The sequence below is a fragment of the Equus caballus genome, chromosome 30 (assembly GCF_041296265.1).
Source record: "Equus caballus isolate H_3958 breed thoroughbred chromosome 30, TB-T2T, whole genome shotgun sequence".
Taxonomy (NCBI): Eukaryota; Metazoa; Chordata; class Mammalia; order Perissodactyla; family Equidae; genus Equus; species Equus caballus.
In genome coordinates, this window is record NC_091713.1 from 37,764,546 (window position 1) to 37,783,944 (window position 19,399).

Sequence of the window (19,399 nt, forward strand, 5' to 3'; positions counted from 1 at the left end):
ATAATATTCCATTGTATGGACATACCGAATTTTGTTTCCCTATTCATCACTTGATGAACATTTGGGTTGTTTCCACTTTTGGGTTATTATAAATAATGCTGCTCTGAACGTTTGTGTGGACATATGTTTTCAGTTCTCTTGGGTATATACCTAGGAGTGGAATTGCTGAGTCTTATGGTAACTGTGTGTACCACTTTTTGAAGATCTGTCAAACTATTTTGCAACGTGGCTGCACCGTCTTACATTCCCACCATCATTTAATGAGGGTTTCAATTTCTCTACATCCTCACCCACACTTGTTACTGTCTTTTTGATTTGAGCCATTTTAGTGGGTGTGAGGTGGTATCTCATCATGCTTTTGACTTTCGTTTCCCTAATGACTAATGATGTTGGGCATCTTTTCATGTCTTTCTTGGCAATTTGTTTATCTTATTTGGAGAAATGTCTATTCAAATCCTTTGCCCAGTTTTAAATTGGGTTGTCTTTTTTTTATTGTTGAGTTGTAACAGTTCTTTATATATTCTAGATACAAGTCCCTTATAAGATATATGATTTGCAAATATTTTCTCCTGTTCTGTGACTTGTCTTTTCATTTCTTGATAGTGTCCTTTGAAGCGCAAATTTTGTGCTTTTAATTTTAGTTTTGATGAAATCCAATTACCTATTTTTTCTTTTGTTTCTTGTACTTTTGATATTATATTTAAGAAACCATTGCCTAATCCAAGTTCAGGAAGATTTATGGCTATGTTTTCCCCTAAGAGTTTTAGATCTTTGATTTGTTTTGCATTAGTTTTTGTATGGTGTGAGGCAGAGGTCCAATTTTATTGTGTCGCACGTAGATGGACAGTTGTTCCAACACATTTTCATCACCCCAAAGACTGTTCTGTTCTTTTCCCCCACTGACTTGTCTTCACCCTTGTCAATAATCAACTGCCCGTAAGTATACGAATTTATTCCTGGATGCTCAGTTCTGTTCAATGGACCTGCGTGCCTATCCTTATGAGTTCTGTTCAGTCTTCATTACTGTAGCTTTGTAGTAAGATTTGAAACTGGAAAGTCTGAGTCCTCCAATTTTGTTCTTCTTTTTCAAGACTGTTTTGGCTACTCTTGCTCCCTTGCATTTCCATATGAATTTTAAGATCAGTTTGTCAATTTCTGCAAAAAAAAAAAAACGGATACTGGGAGTTTGCTAGGGGTTGCATCGAATCTACAGTTCAAATTAGGGAGTATTGTGATCTTAACAACAGTAAATCCTCCAATCCAGGAACATGCGATGTCTTCCCATGTGTTTAGATATTCTTGAATTTCTTTTAACAATGTTTTATAGTTTTCAGAGTATAGATTTTGTACTTTTTGTTAAATTTATTCCTAAGAATTTTATTCTCATTGATGCTATTGTAAGTGGAATTGCATTTTGGGGTTGTTCATTGCAAGTATGGAGAAATACAATTAATTTTTGTATATTGACCTTATATCCTTCAATCTTACTCTAATTGTTTTTTTATTAGGTATTTTTAATGTTTGATAGGGGAAGTTCCAGTCCATTTTTATGCTGTATTTTTCTCATCTATTTATTTTATGACATGAACTTTGATTTTATTTTGTGAAGCTACCCCCAACCCTTGCCAAAAGAAATCCCATTGGGATCTTAATTGGAATTATATTAAGTCTTTAAATTAAATTATAGAGAATTTACATATTTCTAAAATTTATTCTCATACAGGAATTATTTCTCTTAATTCAAAACATCTTTTATACATCTCAGTAATCTTTTTGCAGTTTTTTTTTGTTAAGGACCTATATATTTTTTGCTAGAATTACTCCACAATATTTATTGGATTTTGTTTGTTTATGAGCTTTCTTCGTGGTTATTACTAATGTGAAGAGGATGCTTTCGCTATTGTCTCTTCTGTTTATTGTTGGAATTTAGGAAAATATTGACGTGTACACATCCATCTCATATCTGGCCACTTTACTGAATTCTTTTATTAATCTTAAAAGTTTTACCATTAATTCTCTTGGAATTTTGAGGCATTCAATATCATTTGCAAATAGTAAATATACTTTTTATTTCTATTTTCTGTCTTGTGCACTAGCCAGAACTTTCAGGAGAATGATTATTGGCAATTATGACAATGAACATATTTATCTTGTTCTGGGTGTTAATAAGAAAATCTCTTAATATTTTCTCATAAAGTATCCAGCTTGATATCCTTTAACATAAAACAGTCTTGATCATTTTGAGAAACTGAGACTGTTGAATGTTCCTGGTGGCTTTTCAGTATATATTGGGATTTTAGACTCAGAACCCATTATGCTGTAACAGAATTCGTTATTTTAATCATCACAGTATTCTTGGGATTACTCTGCCTTTGTGCTGGTAGATTGCTCTTATTGCATTATTCTGTGGCTGGTGTTACACTTAGAATGTTTATATCCTAATAAAGTATTCAGGAATGAGAATGGGGTATGACTTACCTCCTGTGCTCTCAGTGACAGACTCTGTTGTTAGGTGAAACTGAATTTAAAGCGTGGATTGAGTATCATTCACGCTTTTTCTATTCCTGCAACAGTTTATAAAGCACGAGGATTATTTTTCACTTGAAGGTTTGGAAGAACTTACTGATAAATTGCCTGGCCCCAGATCTTTTTTTTTCAGAAGCAAAGTCTTTGATAACGCTTCTAATTTCTTCTTCTGTGTTCGGTCTATTCCAGTATTCTATTTCTTAGTCAGTTTTGGGCCTGAAAATTATCCATTTCATCAAAATCTTTTCACTCTGTGCTAAAACATTAAATGATTTTGAGGAAATGAGTTATATTCCAGAAAAATATAAATGATGCATTTTTTTCTCATTTCTGTCATGTTTTACACTTTTTTTATGCTTCCTTGATATTTCTGTCATTCTACCTGCTTCCCTCCGCCCCTCCCCTTTGGTACTCTCCCCTCAGACTGCTCCAGCTTGGCTTCCTCCAACTCTGGACTCTCTCCCATCTCAGACTGAACACAGGTTCTCTTTGGGTCCCACTCTTTGTGCTGACTGGGACCTCAAGGCTCCCATCATTAGTGTCCCTTCTCTCAGGAATCACTGGCCAGCCTGCCTGTTGTCCAAGTTTGAGACTGTTGCTTTCAGTTACTTGAGGCACAAGGGCAGGGTGTCTGCCACTCCATCCTACCCAGAACTGGAAGTCAAGAAACCCCCATTTTTGACCTCTTCATTTTAATTATCTCTCTTGATCACCTAGAGTATATGGTTGAGTAATTTTTTCCCCCAGAAGAACACATGGGTAGTATGTTTTCTGACCCTTTCCATAGCTGAGAACATATTTTTTGAACTTCACAAATGGTTGTCAAACTAGCTGGATATAGAATTCATGGGTCGTAATCTAGTTTTCTCAGAATCCTGTAGATCCTATTTTTCCCCTGGGGTGTAGCGTGCTGGAAGGTTCTGAGGTAGACCTCATCATTCTGTTCCTTAGAAGAGAGCCTGTCTCTGCGTTATGACTGCTCATAGGATTTTTCCCCTTTATCTTTACAATTAAATATTTTGCCAGAATATGTCTAGGTATGAATCTCTTTTTGTTCGGTTTGTCTGGAACACAATAAACTTTTTTTTTAATATATTTTTTCAGCTTCAATTTTTTTTCCCCCGTCTTTGCTATCTTGCGCCTCTGCTCCATTCATTCTGGGTCCATCCTTCGGAATATCTGGAATTCTTAGTCCAGATTCAGTTCTCTCTCCTACTTACCTCATCTCTGTTCTCATAGATTCCGTCCTGTTGTCCTTCTGTTCTGGCTTCGAGGACAGTGTCCCAGGCTTATTCTCCCCCTGCGGATTCCATTTTCCATCAGTTCTGCTCATTATGCACAACGCACATGGGAATTTGGCTGTTTCAACTTCCGCTTCCCATGCAACCTCCCATCTCCCACCCACCTCCAGTGGCACTTCAATTTATCTCTGAAAGTTACCTTTATTTTCTCCCATTTTATGATGTTGTTCTTGATCTCAGCTTTCTCTCCTATGGAGCCTTGTTCCTACTGCATAGAGGTCATTTCTTATACCTCACTGAGGAGGCATTTTTTTTTTCTCATTCTAGTAATAAATTATTTTCAGAGATTTGATCTTTTTCTGGGTTTCAGAATTACCATTTGCTTGTTCTTCAGAATTTTGTTTTTCCTGAGGAAGAGTCACCCTGAGCAAACATCTGTTGCCAATCTTCCTCTTTTTTTTCCTAAGGAAGATTCGCCCTGAGCTAACATCTGTGCCCATCTTCCTCCACTGTGTATGTGGTTCACCACCACAGTGTGGCTGATGAGTGGTGTAGGTCTGTACCTCGGATCCAAACCCGTAAACCTGGGCTGCCGAGTGGAGCACACCGAACTTAACCACTATGTCACGGGGCTGGCCCCACTTGAGAATTCTTTTATTTTTTTATTTTTTTTTTATTTTTTCCTTTTTCTCCCCAAAGCCCCCCGGTACATAGTTGTATATTCTTCGTTGTAGGTCCTTCTAGTTGTGGCATGTGGGACGCTGCCTCAGCGTGGTTTGATGAGCAGTGTCATGCCCGCGCCCAGGATTCGAACCAACGAAACACTGGGCCGCCTGCAGCGGAGCGCGCGAACTTAACCACTCGGCCGCAGGGCCAGCCCCGAGAATTCTTTTTTTTAATGTTGCTTTTAAATTTTTTCTTTCTATCTTTTTTAAAAAGTTTATTTTTTTAAAAAAGTTGTTATAAGATACATAAAACATAAAAGTTACCATCTTAACCTTATTTAAGCATTACGTCCATTCACATCGTTGTGTAACCATCACCAGCATCCATCCACAGAACTCTTTTCATTTGCAAAACTGAAACTCTGTTGCCATTAAAACGCCAACTCCCCAGGCCCCTCCCCCAGCCCCTGGCACCCACCCTTCTGCTTTCTGTCTCTGTGAGTTTACTCCTCTAGGGACCTCATATAAGTGGAATCATGTATGTCCTTCTGTGACTGGCTTATTTCACTTAGCATATCTTCAATGTCACCTGTGTTGTAGCCTGTGGCAGAATTTCATTCCGTCTCAGGGCATTTCATTCTGTCTCACGGCTGAGTAATATTCCGCTGTACGGACATACCACATTTTGTTCATTCGTTCAACCGTTGACAGACACTCGAATTGCTTCCACGTTTTGGCTACTATGCATCATGCTGCTGTGAACATGGGTTTGCCCATATCTCTTGGAGCCCCTGCTTTTTCTCCTCACCTTTAAATAGAGAAAATCCGATCTAGATGCAGTATTTGTCACTAGGAGATGATGTGACTTTCCCACAATTTTGCTCTCTCTCCTCCAGACACTAGTTCAATCAGCTTCTCAGATACACAGAGGGAGAGCGGGTCAGTGTGTGCAGTTCCCTGGCCAGTTTTCAGCATCTAAGCAGGTGCCCGTGTGGCGTGGCTCCAGAGTCCTGTAGTGGAATGTAACTCCTCACCCAATGAGCGGTTCTCTGCTTTTCTCAACCAAAGACTGTATGGAAGTCTATACCATGTTTCTCGCCACTGGATGAAAATTAGAATCACTGGAGGGAATTTTAAATATTTAGCTTAGGCGCCGCCTCCCCAAACCAATTGACTCAGAAATTCTAGAGTAGGCTGACGCCTGAGAGTTTTAGAAAGCTCCTTGGGTGTTGCTACTTTGTAGCCATGGTAGAGAAGTGCTGCTTTATCTCAAGACGCATGACCTCCAAACCTCCTCCATCTGCCACCAGATGGCCCCTGCCTTGAGGAAACTCAGCTCCTGGAAGGAAGGAGCCACTTCCAGTCCCTGCCCCTTCTTCCTGCCATGTTATCTTCAGGGAGCTGAAGTCTCTGAGAGAATATGGAAATGGGGGTTGGAGTGGTGGTGGTGGATGGCACACTGGCTACCCCAAAAAGCATCACTCACACAGTGTGGGGACATGGCTGTCCGGTTTTCTGGATTCTGACTAGAATAAACAGATGGGGAGGGAGGAAATGACTTCCCATCTTCTATCCAGGTTTTACAAGGCAAAACACGGGAATACCACACTTTAGCCGCTATTTTCCATAGTCTTATTGACCTCAGGGTTAGCAGAGATGTTGTCAGATTCTGGTTAAGTGTTGCTTGGGTCAAGGTCTAAGTTTTCATCTCTTTTCTGTATGTCCTTCAGTGTTTTACTGAGAAGGTGGTTAAGTTTTCCTCCATTTTAACTGGAAATGACTTAAATGTGTTTTACTCGTTTCCTTCATTTCCCTCCACGACCAGAGGAGAGGGGTTATGTTTAGTCCCCCTCTGTCGATGGTTTCAGCACAGGTGGGGGTGCACTGAATACTTATGGATCACTGAAGACCAAGAAGATGATGAGTGTAGGAGAGCCCAGCACGCTGTGGGGTTAGGACAGGAGGCTCCCCCGAAGGAGAGGAGTTTTAAGCAGAGCTTGGAAGAGAGGAGAGAGAAGCATATTTCAACCAGGAGCACCAACCTTTACAAAGGTACATAAAGGACTAAACCACGAACTCTAGGATAAGCAGGTAGGGAGAGAGGCACAGTTCCCAGATGAAATGGAGAATGGAGGGAACTTCTGAGAGATGAGACTGTTGAGAGAGTCATTTCAGGGAAGGAATCTTAAGCCCAAGTTAAAGGGTTTGGAGTTGACTGGAAGCCAGGGATGACTCTGAGCAAGAGAAGACAGATCACAACACTCGGGATGGTTCTCCTAGTCTGTGAGAGTGGATGGATGGATGGATTGATGGACAGATGGATGGATAGATGGATGGATGGATGGACAGATGGATGGATAGATGGCCAGATGGATGGATAGATGGATGGATGGATGGACAGATGGATGGATGGATGGATGGACAGCCTGATGAACGGGTAGATGGATAGATGGATGGAAGGGAGGTAAGGAGGTTGGAGAGGAGCAGATTGATACCACACAGCTGTAAGCTCCCTAGTTCTCATCCTGGTCCACAAGGAGCTTGGGAGCCTGTGGAAAGGAGGGAGGAGAAAATCGATTGTGAGAAGGACTGTGTTAGAGAAGCCAGAACTGATATGGACTTTTCCCCTTTCTCCTTCTCCAGCCTCCTCCTAGGGCACTTTTAGAAATGTTAATATGTGGCTTGGTTTTTCCTGATACCTGTTACTACAGAGTCTGCTAGGACAGCTTTCAAATATCTTTAAAACACTGAGCTGTTGCTTATGTTCCCTAAATCTCTGATGTCACTGCCCTCTCTCTGGAGAGGCAAGTTGGGAAAATCCCCATCTGCCTCTTCCTCCATCAACCACAGCTGCCCTTTGCCAAGGGCAAGCATCCAGGCCCCAAGCAACCACAGGATCCAGCACTCAAACATATCTCAGACAGCCCAGGAAGGTCCCCAGAAACCAGCCTGATGTCTAGAATCCAATGGCTGGAGGCTGGGGGAAGGATGAGATGGCTTTTTAAGTCTCCACCCGAGGATTCCGGGATTGTCACCCACAAAGCTGGCCTTCTGCCCAGATCTGAAGGTCTGTCTTCAGGGGAAACTCATAAAGGCTACACACAGAGTTCCTCTCTGCCTTCTTTCTGTAGGGTGGGTAATTATCTTTATGTATTGTTGCGATTAAAACACAGGGAATGGCTTGGAGCAATGCTCAGGTGTCACCCTTTGATGTAGACAAAGGAAGTGCTTTCTCTGCCTCCTGGGGTTCTTGCACATCCATCAATTCTCCTGACAGATGGAGGGAAGGGGTGGTTTGGGCATTAGCACAGTTTGGAGAACCAGTTGGAATTGCCTTCCTTTTAATATCCCCCCTTTGATCTATTGAAAGATTCACAATAAGAGGGGAAGGATCTTACTAGGCGGCATAAATCAGAACTAATAAAATCACTTTCCTCCAACAAACTCCGACCTCCCCCTGTGTAGGGCAAAGGAGAGAAGGGTGTTGCTCTAGCCCTAAGCCACCCGTCCCCCTCTACCCCGAGTGAGAACACAAAGATGAACTGAAGCCTCCATCCACCTTCACCTCTCACCCCCAACCCACCCCTGCTGGGAAGCTTGAGTCCTCTAAGCTTCCGGCGGCTTGGTGGGCTTCCTCTCTGCTCCCCATGCTCTCCGTCACCATGGGACCCATCCTTCCAGGACTGCTCAGGTTCCAACTCCCAAGAGTTTTAGTTTCTGGACTCTTAGGACTTGTGCACACCCTGTGAGAACCTAGCGAGGGGTTCCAGATGTGTAGAGGCGTGGTCAGGACCCAAGGATGGGACCCAAGTGTTGAATACTGCTGAGGAATGGCTCCTGGAGACCAAGATCTTCACAAGACCAGCAACATGGTGGGGCGGGGAGCAGCCGTCCTCCTTCATGGGCTCGCCGGGGGGCCAACCCCGTGGCCCTGAGTGTGGGGGCAGAGGTTGATGAGCACCTTCTTTCCCCGAGTGGACAAGGGCAGAGAGAAGTGAACACTTGACTCAAAGCCAACAACCTTCTTCGACAACCTTCTCTGGCTCTGCCATCTCTTTCCTCTGTGACCTTGGACAAGCCCCACTTTCCTCCATGGTCGAGGAGTCCCTTTCAGCTCTCATTTTTATGACTGATCTCCTCTTCCCAGGAGGCAGTCCGCCGAACAGTGCTGGAAGCACCCATAACTCCATCAATAACACACAGACTGAATGCGCACGGTGGGCAAGTCTAAGGGACAGAGAACACACACTCCAGACTTGCCCGAAGCTCTGTGTATCGGCAGATACAAGACCTTCGCCAGCCACCCCACCCTGACCGGAGGGGCTTTCTCAGCCTCAGACTCCCGAGTGCCTACAAGTTAAAGTTCAGATTCATAACGCCCTGAGCACCAGCACATTCTCTTCCCAGCCACCTTTCCGATCTTCCAAGCCCTCACACCCTGCCCCTCCTGGCGCCCTGTGCTCCCGGCACACACGACTAGTTATTTCTCCCCCCACGTGCTGTGCTGTAGTCAGCTCCTCGCACACACTCTTCTCTCTGCCAGATACGCTCGTTCACCTTGTCCACTTGATGAAAATTCAGTTATTCCTCAAGGCCCACTGCAAATGTCACTTCCCTTCCCTGGGTGAACGATTCACATCCTTCTGCTTGTTGCCTCGACTCTCGGTATATATCACACACAGATCCAGGCTTGCACTCTCTCTCTCTCTCTCTCACACACACACACACACACACTGCATCCTGATTAGTTGTTTATTTATTCACCTCCCTTGCTAGACTGTGAGCTCCTGCAGGGCAGGAACCAAATCTCCTCCGTGTCTATGTCCCTAATGTCGTGCGTTGAACCTGGCTCATTTCTTAGAGCTGTGCTATCCAGTGTGGTAGCCACTGGGCACATGTGTCAATGAAAATTAAATAAATTAAAAAATTCAGTTCCTCAGCCACACTAGACACATTTCAGGAGTCCAATAGCCTCACGCACCTAGTGGCTTACCATACTGGATAGCGCAGATACTGAACGTTGCTCTCATCGCAGAACGCTCTACTGGACAGCTCTGTCTTAGCAGAGACCAGAGACGTACAGCACCCATGATGGAGGAGCGATGGGTCTGGGGAGTCCTCAGCTGCTCCAGCTACATATACGTTAGTGCACTGCACAGAGAAGGTGCTTGAAGGGGGACCTCCTGGAATTGGGTCTAGAGTCTAATCACTTGGGTTTGAGGCTTGGTTGCTACTTCTGATGCTCAGGCCTTGGTAAGGGGATGTCCTCAGTAAACCTGGGTTGAGTGGTGGCCACTTCGAGATGAAGAGCCCTGGTTCAAGGGTGCCCAGCTTGTCCCTCTTCCCTCCCCCACCGTTCACCATCCTCGGATAGGAATCAGAGGGGTTGGCTGGGGGCAAGGGTGGTCTTCCCCACCACTCACCTCCCCCGGCCCCAGGAGCTGGGGGTCAGGGTGAGGGGGCAGCCCGGGCTCCCAGCACACGAGCGGTCTTAGAGAGACTGGAGTTACGCAGCAGGCTCTGAACCCCTCTGTTCTCTATGGCTGACAGTCTTAGAAAACTACTGCTGTTTTTCCTTGGTGCCTCCCCTGGCCCTGTGTACACCCTCTCCACTCTCCGGGCCCTGCTCCCGCAGAGACTCAGTTTCTCAAAAGGACACTGCTCTGACTTCTGCACTTGAAACTGCCTCCCACCTGCCTCCCTGCCTCCTGCCTTCGCCCGTCCCTCCCAATCCCATCTCCCCACAGAGCCTCCGTGATCTTTCTAGAAGGCCAATTTAGCACGTGCTCCACCATGACCTGCCCTTCTCCGACTCTGACATCATCTCCAGCCTCTTCTCACTCACTTCCACACGCCAACTATTCACCAGGAATGCTCCCTGCCTCGGGGTTTTGCCCATGCTCTTCCTGTTGCCTTGTGTCCCTTTCTCCCACACTGCCGCTCAGAAACCTCCTACTCCGTCCTTGGGGGCCAGCTGAAGTGTCACTTCCTTTGTGAGGCCTTCCTGGATTTCCCAAGGCAGAAAGAGTGAGTCCCAGCTCCAGAGCGTTCCCCAGACGCTTGACTAAAGTATGTGCAGCTGTGGGTTCAGAGCCACAGGCTTTGGAGTCAGCCCAGGGCTCCAGCTCTGGGGGCCCGCTTTTCTCGTGCAAGATGGGAATAGTGATAAGATTCCTGCTCCCTCCGGCTGGTAGAGATTAAATATGAAAATATATGTAAAACGCTTAGCACACCCAGCAATTAGCTAGCTCTCCGCAGACGTCAGCTGAAGTTCTTATGTTGTTTGGTTAAATAATAAAGAGCCTACGAGCTTCTCTGGAGAGTGCTCTGTGTTACTCATGTTTGGACCCAGCACCGGGCACCGTGCTGGCCTCACGGTAGGCCCTCGATGAATGTCTGATGAGTTTGGTCCATCCACTGGGCTGGATTTGTCAGTCCACTAGGATTAAATTTAATCTCGTCCGATTGAACTAAGACTAAAGGAACGATGCTCAATGACTGAGCTGAGACCAATGTCATGAGGGACACTTCAGGCCCGATGCGGGTGGGGAGGCAGTCGGGGCAAGGACGCTTTATGGAAGCCCCCCCCAAGACCACCAAGGGCCTTCGCAGGAGGCAGGGAGCTTGAGGAGTGGGTCAGTGTGTGCGAAGGCCCAGGCACTGGGCGCCAGGGCTAAGATGATCGAGTCTGCTCGGTCCCCAGATGGACAAGCCTTCCCGCCAAGCGGGGCCGGGGCAGGCTGGAGCCCCTGGCCCTCCGTGGGAGGCTGGAGCTGGCACGGGGGTGGGAGGCTGGCCCCACTGCCTGTAGAGGGCCCGGGGCGCCTCCTCACGCTCTGCAGGTGCCGGCCTGCTCCTGCCGGAACCCTCGCCCTCCCTGGCAGGCTCGTGGTCAGGGCCGTTGGTCCCTCCGGGCCATCAGTGGCTCCCACACGGAATGCTTTCCCCACATTTCCATGGCGGCTGCTGGTTTTTCTGTTCATTTTTCCTGTCCTCCCCTCCACTCTGCCTGCTCTCCCCACACTGGAGCCAGAGATACCCTCACCCCTTTCTTCTCTTCTCTTCCCTCCCCGCGTCCTACTGAAGGTCAACCGTGTATGTGCTGGGGCTGGGGCTGGGGGTTTGTCGTGAAAAGCCAGCCTGAGGTTTGGCCTCAGAGGCCAGTCAATGCTCAGGTGCCAAAGGAGCAGCCGTATCCTCAAGGTGTCTCGCCCCCAACTCTCTCTTGCTCTCACACGCGCCGTTGGGGAGCGAGCACAGGACAAGGCCCAGCCTCAGCTCTCCAGGATTTCTGAGCTCGGGAGCAGGATCAGCCTCATGGCGCAGTTCCGCGGGGCCTCGAGCTCAGAGGGCCTCGTGCTCTGCTGCGGCCATCTCGAAATTCTTAACCGTTTTTGAACAAAGCTTTTCCATTCTCATTTCGTGTTGGACCCTGCAAATTACATAGCCAGCCCCGCTCTGGAGGGCCCAAGTGGAGAGCAGCCCCGAGGAGAGAGGGAGGCAGCCAGGCTGGGCCGGGCGTCCGGGCAGAGAGAGGCCACCAAACTCAGCGACCCGGTCACTGGATGAAAGCTGGCTGGGGGCTCCCCCTCTCTGAACTGTCAGCCTCTGAAATGGCACCTTGGCCCTCCTTTCCCACTCTGCAAAGACCTGATGGGCTGGCGAGGGAAAGGGCCACTCTGGTCCCCAGGGTTGGCCCGAGGATGAGGCACACGTTCTGGGAGGGCCCTGGAAACACTATCTCCCTCTAGTTGGATGAGAAGCAAAATTCAGGCCCTCAGGTCCTCATGGATTGCAGTTTTCAGCCTCTCTTTGCTCCTAAGGACCCTGTCCTGTAATCACCATGTCTTCACATCCCGTGACTCAGAGCTGGAGAGAGGACTCACGTCACGCCTGACCTGAGTGGAACGGAGAAGCGGGACACCTGCCCTCTTCTCCCAGCTGTCCTCCTGGTCCTCCCCGAGGACGTGCTGGCCTTTGGATTCAACATCAGCCTGTGCTCAGGGAGCACCTATGTGCTGGGCACTGAGCTCGGGGCTTCACGTGCGTGATTCCTTTTAAACGAACACCTGGTGGCATCTGTGTGTCAGCTGGTGGCCCCCTGGGAACCCCAGAGCTGTGTCTCTTGTCTTATGTTTGACTGAGATCTGGTGGGATGCAGGACGGATTAGAGAAAGAAATTCCAGAAAGGATCCATTGGGTCAATCCAGCGCTCTGTGGGCTGTGAGGGACCCTGGTTTCCGATAAAATGTGCTGCCTGCAGCTCGGAGGGGTGTGTCTCTCTGTGTCTTCCCATCCGCTTAGGGGAGCGGGGCTGGGAGAAAGGCGTAGAAAGAAGCCTTGAGTCCGAGTCCCAGCCCTGCCACTCCCTGTGGGCATTTCTCTTTCTCTCTCTGGGCTTCGGGTTCCTTACATAAGAGGCGTGAGGCTGGCAGGCTCCTCCAAGCTCTGATACAACGTGACAATGTGTCTACACGGTTGTTCTTCGGGGTCACTCTCAGTGAGCAACCTGTTTCAGCCCAACCCAAATCTCTTCTGCTGCCCCTTGCTCCCTGTTGGGTCCTCATCTCACTCCAGTCAAGTGGGACCAGTCCCCGTCTCCCCAGCTGTCTGGGACATCCCACGGCCAGGCGACTTTCAGACCATTTGGCCCCTGGGGCTTTGAGGGAGGGGGTCCCAACCCCCACTCCGCTCTTCCGCCCCCCCGCCGGCCTCAGCCGCAGCCTCAGCCCTGGGCTAGGGGTGCGTGGGGAGCAGCTTGGCCCCAGAGAGTTTAGGCTGCTTCCCCAGAGCCCAAGCAAGCCCCAACTGGCCTGTGAGGTCCCCACTAACCTGCCTGTTACCGCAGGTAAGACTTATAATCAGAAATTGCTTGGAGCCCAGGCCCATGTGGGAGAAGGAGAAGGGTTTGGGAGGGGGTGGGTTGGTTTTATTCCAGAGCTTAATTGGTATAATTGCTTCTTCTTCTGCCAAACCCGAGTCGGTCTGGATCGGCTCTCCCACCTGCGGACGGGGGTCTGCTCAGAAAGGTCTTTTCGTTCCCAGCGGTGGATTCTGCTGGCTGCTCACAGGCTCCTTCAGCCCCCACCCAGGCAGCAGGGAGCCTGGGCCCACCCACCCTGGAGGACTGGGACCCAGGGAAGCCTGGAGCCTGACCCGGGGAGGGGGAGCTTCTTCAGAGAGGGCTGGGCAGGGAGGGTGGGAGGGACTGCTCTGTGGCAGGCGGCTGAGCCTTGGGGCTCCCCAAGCTTCAGAGGTCCCGGGGGCGGGGGGGGGGAGAGGGGGACATCCCCCAGGAGGGGGAAGGGGAGGAAGCGGAAGCCAGCACAGATCTTTTGCCTCCCCCACTCCTCTCTGGGCTCCATGGGGAGCCGTTTGTGCTCAGGTCCAAGACCACCAGCAGGACCGACCCCCACCCGGGCCCCTCTGGACAGCCTCCTTGTCAGAGGAAAGGCAACACGGAGCGGCAGGCCCTGAGCTGTGCATTTGTCCACATTTCCACTCAAAACAGCCTCTGGGGCGGGCGGGCAGGCAGTCAAACCACACAGCTGAGGAAACCAACCCAAAAGGTGAAGGGAGGGGACTTGTGGCTCCACCACTCCGAGGGCCAAGCCCACACTCCTCCTGTGCTCACAGAACCCCCGGGTAGGATTGCCACACAAAGTACGAATATTGCACGGGGCCTGCTTTCTCTATAAAGCTATTCCTTGTTTATCTGAAATTCAAATTTAGCTGGGCTTCATCCCAAATATTGCACGAGACATGCTTATGCTAAAGAGTATTCATTATTTATCCGAAATTCAAATTTAAACGGGCCACCTGTATTTTTATTTGCTAAAGCCGGCGAGGCTACCCGGGGTTGGCGTCCCCCCTGACCCACCAGGCCCGAGTGAAACGCCGGGATGCCCCGCTCACCCGGAACACCAGTGCAGGCCTGACTGCTTCTCCCATGAGTCACCCTCCCCCTTCATCTGCTCGTTCGCTTGGTTTCCCCCTGTGTGTCCCTGTCCCCATGGATCAGGAACAGGCTGCAGACACCTCCTTCCTTGCCCGGGCCCTCCGGCCTCGCCCTGCAGTAGGGGTCCTAGGACGTGGAGTGTGGTTGCAGCCTCGTCCTGTCCAGCCTGGCTTGGGACAGGGAGGCTGTCCCCAGCCAGCAGGGTGGAGCCAGGTGGCCTGGGTTTGGAGCCCAGCTCCACCACTTACTAGATAAGGGACCTTGGGCAAGTTACTTAAGTGCCCTGTACCTCGTTTTTCTCATTTGCAAGATGTCAGCCTCACAGGCTGTGAGAATTAAGCGGCTGGATACAGACCATGCCCTTAGAACATGGTGGGTGCACTCCCAGTAAATGGGGGCTCTAACCACATAAGGAGGTGAGATGCAAATGGGGCTCCAGGGTGGAGGGCCACTCGCAGGGGCTCTGCCCATGGGTTGGAATGGGGGTGAATGTGGGAACGGAAGAGGTGGGATGCGGGCTGAGTGGTGCCACATCCCAGCGTAGTTCCGGGTACCAGGTACCTTGACCCCTGTGGGGTCCTGTCTGGCCCATCCCCGCCCAGTCCCAAACCTTGGTCTGCATCTCGCCCTGGATTGATCCTCTTCATCCTCTCTCCCACCAGGCGCCTAGATGCCAACCTCATCTCCCTGGTCCCGGAGAGGAGCTTTGAGGGGCTGTCCTCCCTCCGCCACCTGTGGCTGGACGACAATGTACTCACCGAGATCCCTGTCAGGGCCCTCAACAACCTCCCCGCCCTGCAGGCCATGACCCTGGCCCTCAACCGCATCAGCCACATCCCTGACTACGCCTTCCAGAACCTCACCAGCCTTGTGGTGCTGTGAGTGCTGCCCTGCCCCATCCCCCCTGGGTCCTGCTGGGGCTGCATGTTTACTCAGAGCTGGGCTGGAAGCTGGATAGCTTTGCATTTCTCTATGTGCTACGGACCCTTCTGGCCTCAGTTTCCCCTTTGTAAATGAGGATGATGGTCCCCTGTGGACGCCACAGGGTTATCATGAGACCAAGTGACACTAGAGCTGTAGAGGTGCTCTGGGAGGCCAGAAAACAGGAATTAGTATTGTTTTCTCACGATACAAGTGTATGAACTATACCACGTGAATTGGCATTGAAGTTGACTTTCTTCCATGATTTCCCGCGTATTTGACAATCGGATGATGTAGTCTCCTGCTTCGGCACAGGGAGAAGGGAAACTCATCTCGTTTCCAGGCCTGGAGAAGCAGAGAAGAGCCATCACTTGTAATTAGACAGCCAAGCCCCGGCAGGGCAACGGCCCAGGAGCTGCATCCCCGGCAGGACCTGGGGACCGGGGATAAGTCTGCCCTCCCGCTGGGAGCTTTAGAGTGCAGACTAGCTCCCAGCTGATTGCTCTGCGTGATCAGTAAGTTTGCAGGGTAATTACTAGGGCTCGGAGGTCGTGTGTAATTGTTCTGGATTGCACACTAATTGCTACAGGAACACGAGTGTTAGTGACTCTGCTCGATGGCCACACTGCCTCCCTGGCTCTTGGCAATCTAGTGGGATTTTCCAAACCAGGGGACGGGTGATGCTCAGCTCCATTTGAGGATGAAAAGCCAGCACCAATTTGTCTAATTCTCTGTCCCGGGAGACTGGAGGACCAAGATGAGTATCCTTATGGACCACATCCTTCTATCAGGATGGCCATACCAGACCCCTTCTGGGAGGCACTGGGGGGTTCATAGAGGGTAAAAGAAAAGGTGGTTGACTCCAGCTGTGGTGACACCCCTGTGACATCATGAGTGGAGGGAATCAGGTCTCTGTGACAGACGAGACCACTGGAAAAATGAGGGCTCAGGATGGGTCCCCACAAATGAGCAGCAGCAGGCATTTATGGAGCCCTTTGGGGACACTGAGGACTCTGAGAAGTGTGAGATGTAGCCGATGCCCTCATGGGGCTGATGGCCTCGTTGAAATGGCAGAATAGGTAGGGAAGAGGAGCTGATGATGTGACATCACTCATTCCAGGAAGCCGGCTTACAGCGTGGGAGCACTGGGGCAGCTGAAGCAACTGCAGGAGGGGTAGCTGTGTGGGGTGGTGGAGTGGGGCCTGGCCTGGAAAGACCATGAAGAGTTATCAAGAGAAGAGAAAGAGAGGGTTCCAGACAGGGGTCCATAAAGACAGGCAGGGGAAAGTCGGATGTTTGGCAGCCAGCAGATAGGCCGGTCTGGCAGGAGCAGAAGGGTCCTCTTGCAGAGTGTGGGAGAAGAGGCTGGAAAGGAGAGTTTGGGGGCTCAGGGTCAGAGCAAGGAGTCTGGCTTTTAGCTGCCAGTGGGGGAGGGCAGCTTGAAGGTCCTGGAGCAGAGGCGAGGGGGTGTTTGAGAGGGCTAATTTGAAGGATGGACGGGAACAGGAGGAGCCTGGAGAAGCAAGGTCAGTTAAGGGGCTCTCGTGCACCAACCAAGGTCCAGCGGAGGGAGGCGGCAGAGGGACGGCAGGGAGGGCAAGGCGGTGAGGGACGTTCTGAAGGGAGAGTTGATCTGATCTAGACGTTTTCAGAGGGTGGAAGCCCAACAAGAAGGGGAGTCAAGGACGCCTCCAAAGTCTGCTGGGAACCAGGGAGTGGCTCGAGTTAGGTCTGCTGCAGACGCAGGAGGGACGGGGGCCCCTGGGCAAGGACGGAAGAGGGACTAAGGAAAGAAACCCTACGGAGCAGGAGCAAAGCCGAAAGGGGAGGACTGGCCCTTCCTGCAGGGTGGGCTGGAAACCTAACCCTCTGTCCTTCACCTCCTCTGACTCATGGGATGCAGGAGAGAGGCTTCCGGCAGGAGGTGACCTGTGAGGGAGCAGGGACATGAGGAAAGCAATCCAGGGACTATGGGATGAGCTGTAGGAAGGCCCAGCAGGCAGATAAGGAAGACCGGGTGAGATAAAAGTTGGGTTAAACCCAGGTGGTGGACAGGGGCCTGGCTGCAGAGGGCGTGGAGGAGAAAGGCTCTTCAACCCGAAGCCTGTCCTTTCATCCGGCTGCTCTGACGAGCATGGGAGCCCTTCCCACCGCTGCTGCGGCACTGATGGACCCCCAGGTGGCACTGAATTGGGCCACAGTGGTGTCACACGTGTAAATCTTGTGTCTTTCATCTGAATATAAGCCCCAGCCCCCTGCCCCAGGCTGGGCTGCTGGACGTGCCCAGGATCCCCCCGTTGAATGAGTGGTTTAGAAGAGGGAGTTGGAGGCCTGGAGCTGCATGTTTAGGAAACCAAGATGGTTTATTCCTAGAGATGCTGGGGGAAGTGGAAAGGAGGCGGGGAGACATGGCAGTTTGGTGACAGCTGGGTTATAGGTGTGGAGCAAATGGGAAAGATTAAAACCCCTTGGTGAGGGGAGATGGTTTATTCCCAGAGATGCTGGGGGAAGTGGAAAGGAGGCAGGGAGAAATGGCAGTTTGGTGACAGCTGGGTTATAGGTGTGGAGCAAATGGGAAAAATTAAAACCCCTTGGTGAGGGGAGATGGTTTATTCCCAGAGATGCTGGGGGAAGTGGAAAGGAGGCAGGAAGAAATGGTAGTTTGGTGACAGCTGGGTTATAGGTGTGGAGCAAATGGGAAAAATTAAAACCCCTTGGTGAGGGGAGATGGTTTATTCCCAGAGATGCTGGGGGAAGTGGAAAGGAGGCAGGAAGAAATGGTAGTTTGGTGACAGCTGGGTTATAGGTGTGGAGCAAATGGGAAAAATTAAAACCCCTTGGTGAGGGGAGATGGTCTGGACCAGAGATGCTGGGGGAAGTGGAAAGGAGGCAGGGAGAAATGGTAGTTTGGTGACAGCTGGGTTATAGGTGTGGAGCAAATGGGAAAAATTAAAACCCCTTGGTGAGGGGAGATGGTCTGGACCAGAGATGCTGGGGGAAGTGGAAAGGAGGCAGGGAGAAATGGTAGTTTGGTGACAGCTGGGTTATAGGTGTGGAGCAAATGGGAAAGATTAAAACCCCTTGGTGAGGGGAGATGGTTTATTCCCAGAGATGCTGGGGGAAGTGGAAAGGAGGCAGGAAGAAATGGTAGTTTGGTGACAGCTGGGTTATAGGTGTGGAGCAAATGGGAAAAATTAAAACCCCTTGGTGAGGGGAGATGGTTTATTCCCAGAGATGCTGGGGGAAGTGGAAAGGAGGCAGGGAGAAATGGTAGTTTGGTGACAGCTGGGTTATAGGTGTGGAGCAAATGGGAAAAATTAAAACCCCTTGGTGAGGGGAGATGGTTTATTCCCAGAGATGCTGGGGGAAGTGGAAAGGAGGCAGGAAGAAATGGTAGTTTGGTGACAGCTGGGTTATAGGTGTGGAGCAAATGGGAAAAATTAAAACCCCTTGGTAAGGGGAGACGGTTTATTTCCAGAGATGGGGGCTGTGTTTTCCCTATCAAATCAGAAGCGCCCTGTGGGAGGGGTCTGTCTCTCCACTGGAACCTGACGAAGCAGGTGGGCAAGGATGGGGAAGACAGACGGGACCCCAGCCTCTCAAGACTCCCATCCCTACCTGTCTCCGTCGGCTGGCTCTGCCTGTTGCCTTGTGTTTGAACACCATCTTGGAGCCCAGCCTGACTTCTTCCTCTTGTAAGTGATTTCCTTTTTCTGCCCAAAGAGGTTTTTTAGTCCTTGAACTTTAATATCTTAAGTAGAATATGTCACCATGCAGAATATTCTGCATCTAATTTTTCTGGAACAATGTATGCTTTTGAGCAGAGCATTCCATTCTTTTCTTCCTTTCAGAGAATTTTATTGGTATTATGTCTTTGAATACAGCTTATGTCTCATTTTGGATTCTCTCCCTCAGAGACATCAATTAACCTGAATCACGATTCTCTCTTCTACGTCTCTTAGTTCCCAGCTGTTTTACCTTTTGTCTCAATCAGCCACGTCGTCCGCGATTATCTCAAGCTTCTTCTATGACACCAATTCGGTGTTCAGCAGCATCTACGCTGTTGCTTGGTTCTAGTTTATTGACTA

At 49.9% G+C, this 19,399-nt stretch overlaps 1 protein-coding gene across 4 annotated transcripts in view; it reads left to right on the forward strand.

The window, feature by feature from the left end:
* The window catches only part of LGR6 (leucine rich repeat containing G protein-coupled receptor 6), a 111,145-nt gene that overhangs the window by 53,471 nt on the left and 38,275 nt on the right, over positions 1-19,399 (forward strand). For 2 of the 4 annotated variants that reach the window (XM_001916343.5, XM_070255914.1), the window contains exon 5: positions 15,053-15,268. The exons of 1 other annotated variant lie outside the window; for it this stretch is intronic. In XM_001916343.5, coding sequence (XP_001916378.2) covers positions 15,053-15,268 — 216 coding nt within the window. Of the gene's footprint in view, positions 1-15,052; positions 15,269-18,772; positions 19,007-19,399 lie in introns of those variants that run through there. One more of the 4 variants, XM_070255915.1, reaches the window with a different exon arrangement.